Source organism: Eurosta solidaginis, chromosome 1 (assembly GCF_040869045.1).
Source record: "Eurosta solidaginis isolate ZX-2024a chromosome 1, ASM4086904v1, whole genome shotgun sequence".
In the NCBI taxonomy this organism is placed as follows: Eukaryota; Metazoa; Arthropoda; class Insecta; order Diptera; family Tephritidae; genus Eurosta; species Eurosta solidaginis.
Window position 1 is genome coordinate 233423003 of NC_090319.1, and position 19751 is coordinate 233442753.

Sequence of the window (19751 nt, forward strand, 5' to 3'; positions counted from 1 at the left end):
TTAATAATAACATAAACTCTCTTAATTGGTTTTTTTTCCACTTGAAATCTTTTCTAAGCGAGCAGAAATCAATTTTAAGCTTGAGAAAAAACTCCAATTATTCAAATAATCTACAACTTAAAGCTTAGTAGAAACTCCGATTAGGTTTACTCTTTTTTCAGATCAAGAATATTCAAAGGTGTCGTGGAATCCGATTGCTGTCGTAATTGATGAACTTAAAAGTGTACGACTAGTAATTGAGTCAGATTTATTATTGTTCTAAATCTAATTATTCAAGCAATAATTCTGCAACCTTTTGCAGGAGTATTGATTGGTTTCAAATCTAATTCCGACTGCAATCGTATCACGACATCCCTTATTATATATGCACATGAAATTGCAATTTAATTTATACAGTTGATATAAAGAAAAGTAAGTACTTTAATAATAACATAAACTCTCTTAATTGGTTTTTGTTTTCCAATTGAAATATTTTCCTTTGCAAGCACATCGCTAACCTGTGTTGGCAAAAGATATGATTATACTGTCTTCGATAGATAGTCGGACAAGCCACTACTAGGCAAATTAGAGATGACCGTTGTGTTGTTGTTGTTGTTGTAGCGATTAGGTTACTCCCCGAAGGCTTTGGTGAGTGTTATCGATGTGATGGTCTTTTGTCGGATACAGATCCGATACGCTCCGGTAACACAACACCATTAAGGTGCTGGCCCGACCATCTCGGGAACGATTTATATGGCCACATTAAACCTTCAGGCCATCCCTCCCTCCCCACGAAGGTGAGGTTGACAATTGGGTTGGAGAAGCTATATATTGCGCTACACAACCCCTTGAATGACCGTTGTGTCGGTGGCAGCAGTTACAACAGCAGTTTCTAACTTTGCACCATCCGTACAGTGTGATGAATGCTTTACTGCTTTTTCCAAAATGCTTGGCGCCAGCAATTTTTGCTGTTTGTAAAGCCTTAGCTGTAATGCCAATATATAGATGGGTTAATGTGGTTTTCGTATTTTATTCAACAACTCGCCCTATACCATCATCACAGCCTCCTCATCGATTTTGAATATGTGTACTGTTTCAGTATTCAGACCCAGTTCGTTTTGTGCAATATTTTCGATTTGATGAATATGTATACTATCCGTTAGGCAGACAATTGGGTGCGTTCGATTCATTCATATACTTTGGGTATTTGAGCCGTAGATGCAATGGCAGATTTTTTGATTCTTTTTGAAGTGTAACATTTGTAAACAGTTGGGTTTCTCTGCTGTCACCATCACCACTAGAGAGCTATTGAAGAAACGCTCGACCAAGATAATATGTTGCGATTTACGTGCATAGATTTCTTCCACCTTGTCACAGTTATTGATGGAGAAAATGCGAAAGCCATATTTACCATCCAATACGGAAATGGGAATGTAGAGGAAGAAACATTTTATAAAATTTAATAAAATCAAAAAATGATAGTTGTGCTAGAATGGGGTAAAGTATTGTATGTTAAAGTATAGCGAAGTCTCAGCTGCTTTGTCCTGGTGAAAATTGAGTTTGAATAGGTTTTATTCTTCATTCTTAGAAACATGTACGAAGGTACCTGGTAAGATATTAAAAATCCTCAACACTTTTTTGCAATAACTTAAATACAACTCATATTCAAACTTCTGTATAACTTCTACATATCAATAGATACCTTTACCCCCAGGAGTCGCTATTGCTTCTACGCCTATGCTATTGTTTCCTACATCGATGAGCTTTTTAATAAAATAAACAGCTATCTCCCCAATCTCTCCAGTTTTTTCGCCTTGCGAAACCTGATATTGTCACCAACCAAATCACCGGTGACCTTATTTAAAACATGACCGCGCCAAATGTCGACCATATGACATTACCCTACCGACTGTCTTACACCCTAAAATCTTGGGTGTGACTTTCGACCAGGATCTATATTTTGGAGACCATGCACTAGCAATTGTAACGAAAATCCAGAGCTGTAACAAATATTTAATATAATTCGATAAATCGGCAGTACTTAGGTTAAATATAAATAGACGTTTGCATGGTACGCGTCTCCGATATGGTCGCCAAGCCTAAAGGTTACTCACTGGAAGAAAATACAGGCCTGCCAAAATGCTGCCCCCAAAACCGCTACGGTTTGCCTTCTTATGTCCTCGGAACGCCACCTGCACAATGAAGCGAGAAACTTCCCAATAAGGGAACGAAATGAAATGCTAACCAAACAGTTTCTGTAGAATACCCAGAAACCTGGGCATCCCAACAGACATCTGATTGATGATTCAACACCGCTTTGGGGCTTAAAGAGTCATCTCCGTAAGTACGGCACTCGAGAACTCAGCCGTATGAAGCAAAAAAACAAAAGCAGGTCCTCAGTGAACTCCACAAACAGGCGTCGGACATTTATGCTAGGAATTGCCCGGTGAATCCAGTACTTAAAGAACAGTACCCAAAACTAGCGGAAGGGGACCGCATACTCCCCAGGGAAAAGCGAGTCACTCTAGCTCAACTTCGTTCTGGATACTGTAACAGGTTAAAATCTTACCTATCTAGAATCAACCCCGACATAAAAAATGTATGATCCGCTTGCAATGTGTCCCCACATGACACCAACCATCTCTTTAATTGTAATGTGGAACCAACGCCTCTAACACCCCTTTCATTATGCTCCACCCCTGTTGAAACAGCAAGTTTCCTTGGACTCCCGTTAGAGGATATTGATGACAATTTGTGATCGGTCGCACCTATTAGGTGGGGCGAAGCACTGCTACAACAACAACAACCATCTCGGGAAGTATTAATATCATCACTTTAAACCTTCTAAGCCATCCCGCCCCACCCCCTATTTCCACGAGGAACTTGGACCCCAGCGGGTTAGGGGATCAGAATATACCCGCGGTAGATATGCCTGTCGTAAGAGGCGACTAAAATACCAGATTCAAGGGGCTGTGTAGCGCAACCTTTCAGGTTGCCAGCGCAAAATATAGCTTCTCCAAACCTGTCAACCTCACCTATCCGCGGCGAATCCTCTTTCACTAACAGACGAGGCTCTGGCGAACCCAAGCTCCTCATGGAACTTGGGGGTAGGGAGGGAGTGAATGGCCTGAAGGTTTAATGTGGCCACATAAATCGTTCCCGAGATGGTCGGGCTAGCACCTTAATGGTGCTATGGTACCGGAGCGTACCGCATTTGTATCCGGCAAAGGACCATCACATTGATAACACTCCCCAAAGCCTTCGGGGAGCAACCTTATTGCTACAACAAAAACAACAACAACAACGAGGAACTTGGGGTCGCCATTACACATTACACTGAACGAGTCCGCCGCACAATAATTATAGCATCATGTAACGAAGCTCAGTTTCTTCAAAAAAATTTTCGGCACCGCCATGTAAAATCAATGTATATGTTCTAGCATTAAGGCAACCTGTAAATAATTATAAACTATAAAAATGAAATTAATGTCAAACCCACTATCAAACCTTGGAAAATGTTGAAACGTTCACCACCAACCTGACGTTCTTCAAAGCAATCACATTGACCCAAAACACTTGAATTAATATCATCAGCTGTAGTCATAACAGCACCACCACAAGCTTTCATTTTACGTTTCCAATCTTCTTCTTGTACATGAATAGCACAGAAAATATCACGATCTGCAAAATACTGTGTAGCAACATCACCAATTGGTAGTTTAGAAAACACAACCTTGGCGCCTTCCTTAGGTAGTTTATTCTAGAGGAGACGCCATTCAGCATCAACAATTTTCTGATACTCTTGGACATTGGAGGGCATTTCTGTGGCAGAGCATTTTTCCAATAAAGGACTTTGTTGTTCCTTTGATTCGCGCTTCGACATGTACAGCCATATCATATTTTATCATGCATAATTGTAATGCTTTACGTATAGCTTTAATGATGATACGTGCATGCACGCCTTCCTCAACATATGGCTTAACTTGTTTTAAGATTTCACATGCTTAAAATACTACTGAAGTGGTGCCATCGCCGACCTGATAAGACAAACATTTCTATTCTACACATTCTAATATAACAAAAAACTTACTCAGCATTTTGAGATTTGGCGATGTCTACTAGAGTTTTATGGCTGGATTCACAATATCCAATAATTTCATAATGGTTGCCCCATCATTTGAAATTGTGGCCTTACCACTGGAATCAACAATATGCTTGTCCATACTACGTGAGCCCAATGTAGTGCGTATAGCGTCCACAATTGAATGCGAGGCATTGATGTTGGATATGAGTTGAGGTTTACCTTGAGAGCTATCGGTACCCAAACATTTTTTACACAAATACTCTTGTACCAAATACAAGTTCAGGACGTTCATATTTATCGCACACGCTGTCCGGTGTGGCCCAAATATTGGAAATATGCAGTTCGCACTGTTGAGAAAAAATATGGATCAATGAACACAAGTAAAAGTGAAAGATTTTTTTTTACCATCTCTTGTTACTTTACACATTAGACTTTGGAAACGACGACCAGCATCTACAAGTTGCATATGAGCCTTGCAACGATTACATCTATTTGCACCCAATTCACCAAAATTTACCATGGGTGGCTCATATTCACCCTCAACCGTGCGTGCCATTGGTGAGACGCTAAGTGTAATGGACAAAGCTGTCGTTTTTAATAAATCAGCTGTTGCAGGTATGCAATACAAAGATGACCTGCAAAGAAGAAACATCAATGTAAGACCAATGTAATTGCCAAACAAAACCATGATTCAATTACATAATAATTAAACCATGAACAAAACATTAATTTCGATTATCGATACCTAACGTAACGTGGCGAGGAGTTACCCTGATCTTCTACCACATATTTTGTGTTCACCAATGGTGGTAATAAACCCTGTTCATTAGTAATAAAAGCACCACCAGCGCTATTTTTATTTTCAATGATAACTCTTATCGGATTTGGCATCTGATCGGGATCTAAACGGCGTTAGGCTTGATCATACTGTTGCGGCTGTTGATATTTACCAGTAACAGGTGCAGGTGGTTGCTAAAGAAAATAACACAAAAATAATCAGAAAATTTGTAAATTATTAGTTGTATTAGCATACATTATAACCAGGACGTCCGGACATGTCCGGGTATTGGGGGTTGACCCGGCTTGGGTGGTTGACTGAGCATTGGCGTCTGTCCAGGTTGTGTTGGTGGCATCATTTGACCCATGTAACCACGTGGTGCACCTGGTTGTTGTAGAGGATAACCTGGATGTTGAGGTTGTGGTGGATAGCCCGGATTTCGTGGCATTGGCAGATAGCCAGCTTGGGGAGGTTGTTGCTGCTGCTATCGTGGCATTGCATAACCCGGTTGCTGTTGTGGTATATACCTTGGTATAACTGGATGTGGTGTCATTGCCCCACCTGGTCCAGTTGATGCGAGCGGCATACCTGGAAGACCATGTTTCTCTTGGCCACCAAATGGCTGTTGCATATGGTGTTGAGGTGGCATTTGACGGGATTGTGACTGCATTAGACCAGAAAGTCGTGGCATTGGACACGATTGAGGTGGCATTTGCTATTCACCTGTGTGCTGGTATGGAGCTACAATACCGCCTGCACTTGATGTTGGTGGTGTACCTGAAACTGGTGGTTGACCAGTCTAGAAAAATAACAAAATTTATTAAACACAAAGTATGAGGCAAGCCAGGTATATTTGCCCTATTTATAGTCATCTGATTGGGACCACCAGGTACAGCTTTCCCTGGCGGTGTCGTTGCTGGAGGCGATGGCAAATCCATGGAAGTTGGCGCATTGGCTTGAGGCGGCGGCTTAGCTGTTTCACCGTATTGACCAGCTATAAAGTTATTGTTCGGTTGTTGTTGTTGCTTGTTGTTTTAATTTAATTTAATTTCAAAAACTCCAAAATTAGCATAGGCCTTCAGCTCAATTCGCGGAAGATGGCGGACTCGCAGAAAATATTTTTCCACACGAAAATGACATATTTCACAATACCTATGAATATAGTAGGTGCGAGAGAGCACGATAAATTGTGGCAAAGCTAAATTTGTCAACATGCTATTTCATTTGGAGAATTTTTCATTCCAAATCGTCACCCCTGTCAAAAATTCGTGCGGCTGTGTGCGTTTTTGGTCACACGATTTTTGCAGGGTAGTACTCTAAGGTGTATAGAACCAATGGAATTCACCAACATTTGATGGCACAAAGTTTTATTTGTAAATACTCCCGTCGTCAAACCTTTGTAAATATAATTTAAATTTATATTTTTTTCATCAAACGTTTCGAATGGCGGCTGCTGTTTTGGTGGTTGTTGTTAGAGGTTACAATTGACTTGTTGAAGTAATTCGCGCTGAGTTGTCGTAAAGACTTGTAATAATTGTTGAAATTGCTCTTTATCCATTATTTACTATTGTATTGTAAATTAATTGTTTCGATTTTCTTTTCCTCGTCGCCACTTGTTCTGGATTATTCTATTCTGAATAAGTAAGAGCACGCGTTGATCTTCTAGCTCTTTATTTCTACAACTTCAGAACAACTAATAATAAAAATGACAATCGCCAAGTGTGTGTATACTCGCTAGTATTCTGGTGGTATTGCCAGACTGGTAGCTAATTATTAATGTGGGACATAACAGTAACTGCTGCCACCGACGCAACGGTCATCTCTACTTCGCCGAGTAGCGGCTCGTCCGACTATCTATCGAAGACAGTATCATCATATCTCTTGCCAACACAGGTTAGCGATGTGCTTGCGCAGGAAAAGATTTCAATTGGAAAACAAAGACCAATTAAACGAGTTTATTTATTATTAAAATACTTACTTTTCTTTATATCAACTGTATTAATTTAAGTTACAATTTCATGTAAATATAAAACAAGGTATGTCGTGATCCGATTGCTGTCAGAATAAGGCTTGAAACCAATCAATACTTCTGCTAAGGGTTGCAGAATTATTGCTTGAATGATTAGACCTAGAAAAATAATAGGTCTGACTCAATCACTAGTCCTACATTTTTGAGTTCATATTTTACTCTCGTTTATTACTTTCAAATTCAATTACGAAAGCAATCGGATTCCACGACACTTTAAATATTCTTCATCTGAAAAAAGAGTAAATCTAATCCAGATTTCTACTTAGCTTTAAGTTGTAGACTTAAACTGATTCAAATAATCAAATTCTTTATTCGAGACCATGGGAACATCTCAAATTTTACATGAATATAACATACTTCTGAATTGTCCAAATATAAAGTTAGCTGCTGCAGCAATATAGCTCAAAGCAATTAATATATTTTTTATGTTATTATTAATGTACTTTTTTATATTAAATGTATTAATTTAAGTTGCAATTTCATGTATATATGAGGCTCCAAATGCAAAACTAGATGCATCCATGATATGTAAAACTTAGAAAAGCACAAAAAAGCTGAAATTTTTAAAATTGTTATGAATTTTCAATACGGGTTTTTAGAATGTTGCTAGCCGATGCAATATTGTCGCAATTTAAATATTATTTTAAAATTTTTAAATATCTGGTTTTGCATCTAGGCGCCTCATATATAATATTTTTTATTTGGAAAAATCTAAATCTATATCTAATGATATGTTTTAAATAAATGTTTATATTATATGTTATGTTTGGTTATTATAATTAAAAATAAATATAGAAAATTATATTTTTTTGGTTGATATTTTATTCATGGGCTGCTCCAGGTAAAATAAATCGGCAGGTAAAATTCAAGTTATATGGCGGTTATATAAATGGTAAAACCGCTGTAAAATTGATTGTCAAATGACTGGAAAATGTAGGGTGAAATAACCGAAAATATGACCGCCATTTGACGCGCATTCTGACGTGTGTGAGCAGAACAGTGATATGCTCACATCCTATAAAGGCCGCGGTTAAATGACATTTTTCATATAGATGCGTTAACACAAGCTTACCCTGCAAAAATTGTTGGATTACGTGTTTCATTTTCTTCATGTTGGAGTACCCTAACAATACTCCTTTGCAATGCGCTTGCGGACTACCATCAGCCGATCATTGTTCGTTTTTTAACGAACGTGATCACGACACATGACGATCGAACAGAGATGCCAAAGGTAAAATATTGCAACTCTGATAAAATGCAACCGCGCACTGGTTTTATGTATACATACTATAGTATAGAGCAATATTAGTTTCTTTATTAACGCAAATGCTAAATAACATAGATAAATGATATTCAAGTGTATTTGTCCAGTCGCGTTGGTCTTCTTGAGGATTTGTGTTTTAGAATTAACAGTGATCTCTTGGCAATTTCCCAATGAGCATCCGATAATTGTCTTTGTCTAAATGCCGCTAAGTCGTATGTATTGCCTATCAGTAATAGTCTGGTTCATGTGGAAGACATTCCAGAATTGTATATTGGTAATAGCGTCTTAATGTTTACTGAGAAGATACGGAATTTGTGATTTTTAGTGAACTCCTCGCTAACCTGCTCAGACCATATAAATAAAATTGTTAGTAATGTGTATGTTGTTCTACGAAGATTAAGAATGTCAGCCTCATTTACGCCTTTAAATACTAGAAAAAAGTTAGCTGTTCAACTAATTTTGCCTCACTTCACGTACTCGGAGCTCGTATACAGTAAACTCGATTCTATTTCGTCTCACAAAATTGATGTTGCATTCAACAATGTAACGCGATATGTCTATGGTATTAAAAGATATGACCACATATCGGCTTGGAAGACTAAAATTCTGTGATGCACCATTTCAGATTACCTGGCAGCAAGAAACTGTATATTCATTTACAAGCTTATAGAATTTAAAACTCCAGAATATCTTTATGAGAAACTGAAATTCGCAAGGTCTAAAAGACATCATAACCTGATCGTACCGAAATATACCTATTTGTGCTCGTCAAGACTTTTTTTCATTAATGCTGTGAGGCCGTGGAATTCTATTCCAGAACATGTCAAAGCTGCTATGAGTAGGTGTAATCACGAAAGGGTAATTCTCAATTACTTTAGTTCTGCGGAGTGAGTATGATTGCAATCTAACTGGTTCATGTTGCTAAGTGTCTGTTCTATCCTATACTGTTTCTAAATCCTATATATGCTATATATTTATACTTTTAATTTGAAACTAAAACTAAATTTTATCTGAAACGTACATAAATTTAATTGATACCCACTGTAAAGCTTTAATTTAATTAGATTTAATTTCATTCTATTAATTTAAAGAAAATTGTATTAGATTTAAGTTTATATACTTGTTAAATTTCCACCTTGTTGATGTATCTAAAAAGATTGAAGTCTTACATATACACCCTCTTACTTAAAATAAATATGAATATGAATATGAATATATTCGTAGTATAAAATATAAAAGTTGTATTGCCCCTCTTCATTTACTTTCATTTTAAATTAAATTCACTCCGATAATTCTTTCCGACACAATTCCTCTTTAGTACTTTGGCTTATGATCCTCTGTGGGTGCTCCATGGAGTACTACAGTGAAACTACTGTGGTAAGTACTCTCACGTATGTACTCTATGGAATACTCACAAAGAAAGCGAGAGTGGGATCACCTACTCCTCTCCTAGGACATCGCAATGTTAATTGGTGCACATTTTTTGTACGAATACAGATTAGTTTTGGAATACTCCTATACTCCCAAAGGAGTGTTCCTTACACTGATTATGGAGTACTCGCGTTTTTTGAAGGGTATGCATTCCAATAACACCGCCACAATCACCCAAAATGTTGCGTTTGTAAATATGAAGGAACTTCAGACTTTAGTACGCCTTGCCAATTCACATACAAAATTTCGCGAAGCACTGTTGTAAACATTCTTCCTATACAACAAAAATACTTGCTAACATATTTTGTGTCGTATTCGATTGTTATATTGCAGTTTTTAATTGTGAAAAATGTTAGAAAATTTACCAACCAGTGGGAAAAATAATTTCACTTGCAAAGCGGTCCAACACCCTTAGCCAAAGCAAATGTCAAATTCTTCTTCTTATGATTTGCTTGGAACAAAATTGGAGAGTTGGCTACTTTTCAATATCAGATGGCGCCAGTGTCGCTCATTCTACCCTTCCCTATAAATATACGTGCAATCTACTCATAATGCATATGCATTTGTTAAACTCATCTATGTGAAAAACTGCTTACGTGTCGGACCTATAAGTGGTAGCGTAATGCGCAATCACATAAATTGGTACGAAATGGGAAAAAAGTGTAAAAAATCTACTCTCGCAAATGCAAACGTGACTAAGATTTACCAAGGGGTGTGACCGCGCAATGACCGTAAAATAGCTATTCAGATGATGTGGAGTGTTTTTGTAGGGTAAAATAGTATATTAAAAATCTTATCACATTTATATATGTATGTATATCCTTTGTACGTTATCTTACTTTAATATATGTACATTTTATGATTATCAGTTTAAACAAGAAGTCCTTTCGAAAAAACCACTATTGAGCCCTAGCGTCTTCGTTAGTTCCTTGCGCAATTGATTATAATATAACACCTGCTGCAACAAATTCGGCTCCAATTTGTTTGGATATTTCGACCCAAATATTATCTTTTTCATTTTCTCATTCGCTCAAATACATTTTCCCGCGCTGAATAATGCGGCCAAGTAAATCACATCCAGCGACAGCAGCACTGCTGGGAGACTTCCCCACGCGGCTTTTTTGCCTAGATATTCAAATTTGACACGCTGTGGAGGGGCTCGCAGTGCCGCTTAGACGGCCCAAATATGACACAAAAGCCATGCGCAAATATAAAACGACGGAATTTGTGCAAATGAAAATTTTGACATACACGGCTCAAAAACACTGCGCAATATTCATTTTTAATATAGCTCAAAAGATGAAACATGTGTTTTAATTGTATAAAAAGGCACTAATTGTATAAAAAAACACTATTTATTTTCCACAGTGCTGGTAATTCACAGTATAAGTCGAAAAACTCGCACCAGAAGCGTTTATTTTCCATTGTTATTAACATTTTTAAACATTAATTACTGATGTTTTATTATCAGGAACCACAGGTAAACTGTGTAAGATTCACCACACACGAAGAAAAAAGCATGTGCAATATTTGCAGACATGCGTAAATATCAAAATAGTTTTGATTTTAGCGCAATTCTCTGCGCAAATAGCGCAACCAGTGCACACACCGGGCAAATCCTTGTGCAAATTGGTAATTGGCACAAGAATACTTGAGCCGTGTAATTGGCGTATTACGTTAAAAGTAATTGCCAATAAGCAATTGGTAATTGGCACAAGGATACTTGAGCCGTGTAATTGGCGTATTACGTTAAAAGTAATTGCCAATAAGTATATATGTAAATAATATTTTGCCGTGAAAAGCGATACTTCGTAAAAGCAGCTTAATGTGGCCGTAGCTTTAGTCGGCAGTCCAGTGATATGAAACGATAACAGTAGGCAATAAATAATCGGGAATTCTTCAAATTCATAACAATATTTTCTTTAACCAGTACTGCTTCATCATCCCTCTTTATAAAAATGGAAAATTACAGAGAAATGAACTGGAGAGGTTTGTGCATGTAGATATAATTTATGGGTAATAGTCTATTTGAGGGGTCGACTGCTAATACGCTACCAAAAATATCGAGAGAGGTGTCAAACGACGCGTATTAATCTCGAGAACAATAATCCGATGGCGGAAAAGAAACATTTGGTAGTAGTGCAGTTTAGGGGCCCCACTCTAAAGTTGGACCAAGATTTTCGAGTGAGGTAGCAAAAGACGCGGATTAATCTCGACAACATTAATTCGAAAACGGAAAAGAAAAATTTTATCTCTGTCGGGAGATATTTGCAGTTGAAGTTGGCGATTTTTATGTAGTTGTTGTTGTGTAGTACCCACAAAAAAAATGTGCATCACCGTGGCGGTAGCCACGGTTATACCACACACCCAGACTTGGCATAGCGTAGCCCAGGGTTATTTTTTATAAGCGCGGCCGAAGGCCGCCCACTCAAAAAGGTGTTCTGCGCAAAAATACGGTGGTAATAGTCTAGTTGAGGGGTCGACTGCTAAAACGCTACCAAAAATATCGAGAGAGGTGTCAAACGACGCGTCTTGACATCAGTATTAATAATCCGAAGGCGGAAAATAAAAATTTTAACGCGTTCAAAAGATATTAACGAAAAACCAAAAAAGACCCGCGGGTACCTCCGAAACCGGGGGTCGGATCCATAGTATTTTTGCGCAGAACACCTTTCTGCGTTGGCGGCCTTCGGCCGCGATTATAAAAAATAACCCTGGGCTACGCCATGCCAAGTCCGGGTGTGTGGTATAACCGTGGCTACCGCCACGGTGATGCACAATTTTTTTTGGGGGTACAAACACAACAACAACCACATGGAAATCGCCAACTTCAACTGCAAATATCTCCGGACAGAGATAAAATTTTTCTTTTCCGCCATCGGATTATTGTTCTCGAGATTAATACGCGTCGTTTGACACCTCTCTCGATATTTGGTAGCGTATTAGCAGTCGACCCCTCAACTAGACTATTACCAAAAATACTATGGATCCTATCTGTGTGACCCCAATCTAATTTGTTTCGTCCCTCCCACAAATTGTCATCCTCCCAGCAGCTCCTTGCAGCAGGACTGCTCCATATTCTCTTACTCCGGGAAGGCATCGAATCCAATCCGGGTCCTCTTGACCCCGGTCCTGAGAACTGGTTTTGCTACATCTCTCCTGTCAACTGCTGCCCCAGTGGATACCGCCCTAATATCGAGGCCTTACTCACTGGCACAATCGTATTATCTTAGGCGATTTCAATGCCCATCACGACCTATGGCATTCAAACTTGCGGGCGGACAGTAGGGGTGAGATGTTGGCGGATCAAATAGAAGAAACGACGTTCTGCACAATAAACGGAGACGCCCCCACACGTATGGTAGGAAGCTGTCATAGCTCGCCAGATATCTCAATCGTGAGCGCAGAACTCGTAAACTGCGTCAACTGGCAGCCGATGGTAACATTGGCATCCGACCACCTGCCCATACTTATTTCGTTCGAGCGTACCGCCGACTTCATCGTCACCGAAAAACGCACTTTCATAAACTTCAAAAAAGGAAAGTAGGAAGAATATAAATGTGCAACAGACAGCAGCTTTGCTGCCCTCCCTATCCCGACTGATTCCCGCCAAGGGGAGCGTGCCTTCCGTAAGGTCATTGAATGCGCCTCGGCACATTTCATTCCCGCCGGGAGAATTCCCGAAATCCGCCCCACTTCCCGGCGGAGGCCGCGAGCTTAGCGAGGGAACGCGACCTTATAAGGCAGCTTGATCCAGGCGACCCCCAAATAAGGGATATAAACCAACGCATCAGATTGCTTGTGGACGAACACAAGCGGGCGAAATGGGAAGAGCACCTAAGAGGTTGTAACCTCTCTACCGGTGTAGGTAAACTTTGGTCCACCGTAAAGTCCCTATCGAATCCGACTAAGCACAAAGACAAAGTTTCCATCGCCTTTGGCGATAAGGTGCTGTCAGATGCGAAAAAATGTGCGAGCGCTTTCTGCCGACAATATATAATGCATCCTACGGTCGACAAAGATAGACGGAGAGCCAATAAACACGCACATAAATACAAATTCAGCGCGTCATCAATCACCATCACCCCTAGAGAGGTTGAGGACGCCATTGGTCGCGCTAAACCATCCAAAGCAGTGGGCCCAAACGGCATAGCCATGCCGATGCTTAAAAACCTAGGGAAAGAGGGTTTCAAATATTTAGGGCATGTCTTCAACCTGTCTCTTTCCACCTTTGCCATACCCGAGATATGGAAAATGGCCAAGGTGGTCCCGCTACTAAAGCCTGGGAAACCAGCTAACGTAGGTGAGTCATATCGTCCGATATCTCTCCTATCGCCAGTGGCAAAGACGCTTGAAGCCATTTTGCTCCCTTATTTCCAAGCACATTTGCAGCTAGCCCCTCATCAGCATGGCTTCAGAAAACTCCATAGCACTACCTCCGCGCTAAATGTCATTGGCACCCAGATAAATTGCGGTTTGAATCAATACCCCCACCATAGAACAGTACTCGTAGCGCTAGACCTATCAAAAGCCTTTGATACGGTCAACCATGGCTCATTACTGCAAGACCTGGGAGGGTCTACCCTTCCCCCATGTCTTAAAAGGTGAACCGCAAATTATCTGGGTGGTCGGCAGGCATCGGTTCAATTCAGAAACGAAACATCAAAACCAAGGAGAATTAAACAAGGGGTGCCACAGGGTGGTGTTCTATCCCCACTTTTGTTTAATTTCTACATATCTAAGCTACCTTCACCACCGGAAGGAGTTACAATCGTTTCCTACGCCGATGACTGCACAATAATGGCCACAGGCCCAGGCCCTGAGATCGATAAGCTATGCAATAAAATAAACGGTTATCTCCCTGATCTCCAGTTTTTCACCTCGCGAAACCTGGCATTGTCACCGACTAAATCTTCCTCGACCTTATTTACAACATGGACGCCCCAAATGTCGACCATATTGAACATCCACGTCGATGGCACTACGCTACCGACTGTCCTACACCCCAAAATCTTGGGTGTGACGTTTGATCAGGATCTACATTTTGGTGCGCACGCAACCGCAATTGTTCCGAGAATTCAGAGCCGTAATAAAATCCTCAAATCCCTTGCTGGCAGTACCTGGGGAAAAGATAAAGAAACGCTCATGACCACATACAAAGCAATTAGCCAGCCGATCACGTGCTATGCGTCACCCATATGGTCGCCAAGCCTAAAAACTACCCACTGGAAGAAACTACAGGCCTGCCAAAATACTGCTCTCAGAATCGCCACGGGCTGTCTTCTTATGTCCCCAGAACACCACCTGCATAATGAGACGAGAATACTCCCCATCAGGGAGAGAAATGAGATGCTGACCAAACAGTTTCTGTTGAATACCCAGAAACCTGGGCATCCCAACAGACATCTGATTGACGAACCAGCACCGCCTAGGGGCCTAAAGAGTAATCTCCGTAAGCATTTTGAGGAATTACGGCACCTTAGAACCGAGCCGTATGAAGCGAAAAAACACAAGCAGGTCCTTGGTGAACTCCATAGACAGGCGTCGGACCTTTATGTCGGGAATTGCCCGGTGAATCCAGTACTTGAAGAAAAATATCCAGAACTCGCGGAAGAGGAACGCATACTCCCCAGGGAAACGCGTGCCACTCTTGCTCAACTTCGTTCTGGATACTGTAACAGGTTAAACTCTTACCTTTCCAGAATCAACCCCGACATACAAAATGTATGCCCCGCTTGCAATGTGTCCCCACATGACACCAACCATCTCTTTAATTGTAATGTGGAACCAACGCCTCTAACACCTCTTTCCTTATGGTCCACCCCTGTTGAAACGGCAAGTTTCCTTGGACTCCCGTTAGAGGATATAGATGACAATTTGTGATCGGTCGCGGCTATTAGGTGGGGCGAGCATTGCTACAACAACAACAACTACCTACGTAGTAGAGTTGGTTGCAATGCTGAGCATCAGCCCCTGCCCCCGTCTTCTCCCCCCTTCTTTTCCGGCAGCAATCGTGCAGGTCAGGGAAACAGACTCTTAGTCCCTACCTCCGTTTGCACCGTCTGCCAGCACAGAATATATAGTTTGCGACATCCGCCCAATGCAGCTCCTGCCTTGGGTGGTGCCACTTTCCCAGATCTTCTGGTCTCCGCGACGGCAACCCCCCGACGGGTTTCATCGCGCCATGTTGCCAGGTCGCAAACCCAAATCATACGGGTACCCCAATGCTTGCCCAAGGACGCCCAGTCCCAGCGCCACAACAGCAATTGCTTCCTGGCCTTCCACAACCCAGGCGTAGTCACCCGTCACTTACCCCCAGAGTGGCGGCGTCTCCCCTTATGCACTTCAGAATTTTGCAGTTAAACTGTAATGGACTAACTGGGAAGATTACGGAGATAGTCGATTTAATGAAGCGGCACAACATCCGCATTGCTGCGATTCAAGAGACTAAACTCACAGCAAGATCTGCATTGCAGACTTGCTCTGGGTATAATGTCCACAGGAAAGACCGCGAGAGCGGAAATGGAGGCGGTCTCGCGTTTATCATACACCACTCTGTGCAATATTATATATTTGATCCTGGCATCGACCACAGGGACAATGTCTTAGAACGTCAAGGCCTATCTGTCCGGTCAGGCGATGCAAACCTTAAATCATCAACATCTACATCCCTCCTGTCACCTGTTGCCCCAGTGGATACCGCCCTAATATCAGGGCCTTACTCACTGGCAACAATCGCATTATCTTAGGCGATTTCAATGCCCATCATGATCTATGGCATTCAAACTTGCGGGCGGACAGTAGGGGTGAGATGTTGGCGGATCAAATAGAAGAAACGACGTTCTGCACAATAAACGGAGACGCCCCCACACGTATGGTAGGAAGCTGTCACAGCTCGCCAGATACCTCAATCGTGAGCGCAGAACTCGTAAACTGCGTCAACTGGCAGCCAATGGTAACATTGGCATCCGACCACCCGCCCATACTTATTTCGTTTGAGCGTACCGCCGACTTCATCGTCACAGAAAACGCACTTTCATAAACTTCAAAAAAGGAAAGTGTGAAAAATATAAATCCTTTACAGACAGCCGCTTTGCTGCCCTCCCTATCCCGACTGATGTCCTTCAAGGGGAGCGTACCTTCCGTAAGGTCGTTAAATCCGCTCCGGCACAGTTCATTCCCGCCGGGAGAATTCCCGAAATCCGGCCCCACTTCCCGGCGGAGGCCGCAAACTTAGCGAGACAACGTGACCTTATAAGACAGCTTGATCCAGGCGACCCCAAAATAAGGGATATAAACCAACGCATCAGATTGCTTGTGGATGAACACAAGCGGGCGAAATGGGAGGAACACCTAAGAGGTTGTAACCTCTCTACCGGTGTGGGTAAACTTTGGTCCACCGTAAAGTCCCTATCGAATCCGACTTAGTACCAAGACAAAGTTTCCATCGCCTTTGGCGACAAAGTGCTGTCGGACGCGAAAAAATGCGCGAGCGCTTTCTACCGACAATATATAATGCATCCTACGGTCGACAAAGATAGACGGAGAGCCAATAGACACGCACATAAACACAAATTCAGCGCGTCACCAATCACCATCACCGCTAAAGAGGTTGAGGACGCCATTGGTCGTGCTAAACCATCCAAAGCAGTGGGCCCAAATTTTTAGCGCATGTCTTCAACCTGTCTCTTTCCACCTTTGTCATACCTGAGAAATGGAAAATGGCCAAGGTGGTCCCGCTACTAAAGCCTGGGAAACCAGCTAACATAATAATAATAATAATAATTTATTTATTTACGGTCTTTAAGACCTAGTTCAAGGTAAAAAAAAAATATATATATATATAAATAAATTGTATACATTACATGCTTAATGACTTACAGTATAAAAATAATTTTGCTTTAAACTTATTAATATTTTCACAGTCTTTTATCGCATTTGGTAATTCATTGTACATTTTATAACCTATATATTCTAAAGTCTTCTTCGCGAACTCCGTTCTTACTCTAGGCAGTCTTATATTTCCGCTGCTTCTAGTTCCATAGTTATGTATTTCATGATTAAAATGTATTCTCCCGTTGAGATAATTCGGTGTTATTCCTAATTTCATATGATGTATAAATTTCAATGTGAAATAATATATCGACTGTTTTACACTGAGCCAGTTTAACATATTTAGCATTGTAGTTTTTGGTGTTCTAAGCGAACATTTTAAAATTAATCGCATTGCCTTGTTTTGTTGTATCTGCAGTTTTTTTATTTGTGTGTCATTTGCTAATAGCAGGATTGTTGGACAATAGATAAAGTGCGGTTCAATAATTGATCGATACACTAATAATTTGTGTCGTTGACTAATATATTTACAAGTTCTGTACATAAAACCAATTTTTTTTGCAATTTTGTTTTCTAAATAACTTATGTGTTCTCCAAATCTAAGGTTTTTGTCGATCCAGACTCCTAGGTATTTGATCTTGTCTACTTGCTGAATTTCAACATTTCTTATCTTCAGAGTAATATTGCTAAGGTTATTGGCACCCATAATGCTTTGATTATTGCAAAATATCATACTTTTGGTTTTATCCACGTTCACTTTCAACTTTCTATGGCATAGCCATTTGTAGAGGGAGTCTAAGTCTTCTTGCATTTTCGATACCGCAAAGCCCGCACTTCTTTCACTAATGGTTATCAATGCATCATCCGCAAATAGTCGAATATTGCAATATTTCAAGCATTCTTTAATATCGTTAATATATATTGTAAACAATAGCGGTGCCAATACTGAACCTTGCGGTAGCCCAATATGTACATCAGCAACCAGTGAAACTGCACTTCCAATTATCGTCTTCTGTTTTCTATTACTCAAATAGCTTCTGAACCATTCCAAGGATTTTCCTCTTATCCCATTATTAAACATAACATTCAGCACTTCCTCTCTATCCACAGTTTCAAAAGCACGTTTTAAGTCTAAAAAGACTGAGATCACAACTTTCTTATCAGTTATATCCTCTTTCCATTCCGCAATAACCATATTCAGTGCGGTTTCGCAAGAATGGCTTTTCCTAAACCCAGATTGTTCAGGTATAATAATTTGGTATTTATCTAGATATGCCACTAATTGATTTTTAACCACCGTTTCCATAATTTTTTCATCTGCGGGTAGCGTATTAATTGGGCGCAGTTCCTCTGGCCTTACTGTATTTTTGACTTTTTCCGCAGGTACTATAGTTGATACTTTCCAGCAATTTGGAACAATGCTACTGTTTATTGATTCATTTATTATATCTTTGTAGAAGTGAGCAATGTAAATCATGGCATCTTTAAATACCCCCTCCGACAAAAGCTTTTTTCCACCATATTTGTTTCTAAAAGATTTAGTAATGTTCATTATATCATCTAACTCTACGTCGGTGAATTGAAAAGTTTCAATTGCATTATTTACACTTGTTTCTGCCGCAATTGGAATTATTTCAATGCTATCATTAATTTCAGCTATGCTCTGTACAAAAAATGTATTTAGGGCATTGGCTATATCGTATTCCTTCTCGAGGCATTCACCGTTAATTACTATTTTGCTAACGACCTTTCTGTCATCGGTGAGCTCAGCAAGATGTTTTAAAGACTTCCACATCCGCTTCATGTCTCCTGCACTATCGAGCACTTTATCTTCCATATATTTCTTCTTTTTATACATAACAGTTTTTTTATATATTTTTTTTATGCCATTATAATCCACCCAGTTGCCAGTATTTCTAGCAGTATTATAGAATTCAAATTTTCTTTTGTGCAGTTCCTTTAGCTCACGGTCATACCACTTATTCCTCAGTTGTATTTGGATCCTCTTCTCATACGTCAATGCTTAGGTGAGTCGTATCGTCCGATATCTCTCCTATCGCCAGTGGCAAAGACGCTTGAAGCCATTTTGCTCCCTTATTTCCAAGCAAATTTGCAGCTAGCCCCTCATCAGCATGGCTTCAGAAAACTCCATAGCACTACCACCGCGCTAAATGCCATTAGCACCCAGATAAATTGCGGTTTAAATCAATACCCACACCATAGAACAGTACTCGTAGCGCTAGACCTATCAAAAGCTTTTGATACGGTCAACCATGGCTCGTTACTGCAAGACCTGGAAGGGTCTACCCTTTCCCCATGTCTTAAAAGGTGTGTAGTGCCAAAATAAATGCAT

General features: G+C 40.4%; 2 protein-coding genes across 5 annotated transcripts in view; one reads left to right on the forward strand and one right to left on the reverse strand.

Annotated features, from left to right (window-relative positions):
• Nucleotides 1–3528: 3528 nt before the first annotated feature.
• LOC137237060 (methionine--tRNA ligase, mitochondrial-like) overlaps nt 3529–19751 on the reverse strand; it is a 268963-nt gene continuing 252740 nt past the window's right edge. The window contains exons 2-5 of one of the 3 annotated variants that reach the window (XM_067760242.1): nt 4469–4698; nt 4070–4410; nt 3713–4016; nt 3626–3660 (exon numbers count right to left, since the gene is read on the reverse strand). In XM_067760242.1, the coding sequence (XP_067616343.1) occupies nt 4658–4698 (41 nt within the window). In that variant the 3' untranslated portion in view covers nt 3626–3660; nt 3713–4016; nt 4070–4410; nt 4469–4657. Of the gene's footprint in view, nt 4017–4069; nt 4411–4468; nt 4699–19751 lie in introns of all 3 variants that reach the window. The other 2 variants (XM_067760243.1, XM_067760241.1) reach the window with 2 other exon arrangements.
• Nucleotides 11420–19751, forward strand: part of LOC137241691 (ER membrane protein complex subunit 2-like) — a 197676-nt gene continuing 189344 nt past the window's right edge. For both annotated transcript variants that reach the window (XM_067769171.1, XM_067769173.1), the window contains exon 1: nt 11420–11554. In XM_067769171.1, the coding sequence (XP_067625272.1) occupies nt 11524–11554 (31 nt within the window). In that variant the 5' untranslated portion in view covers nt 11420–11523. The remainder of the gene's footprint in view (nt 11555–19751) is intronic.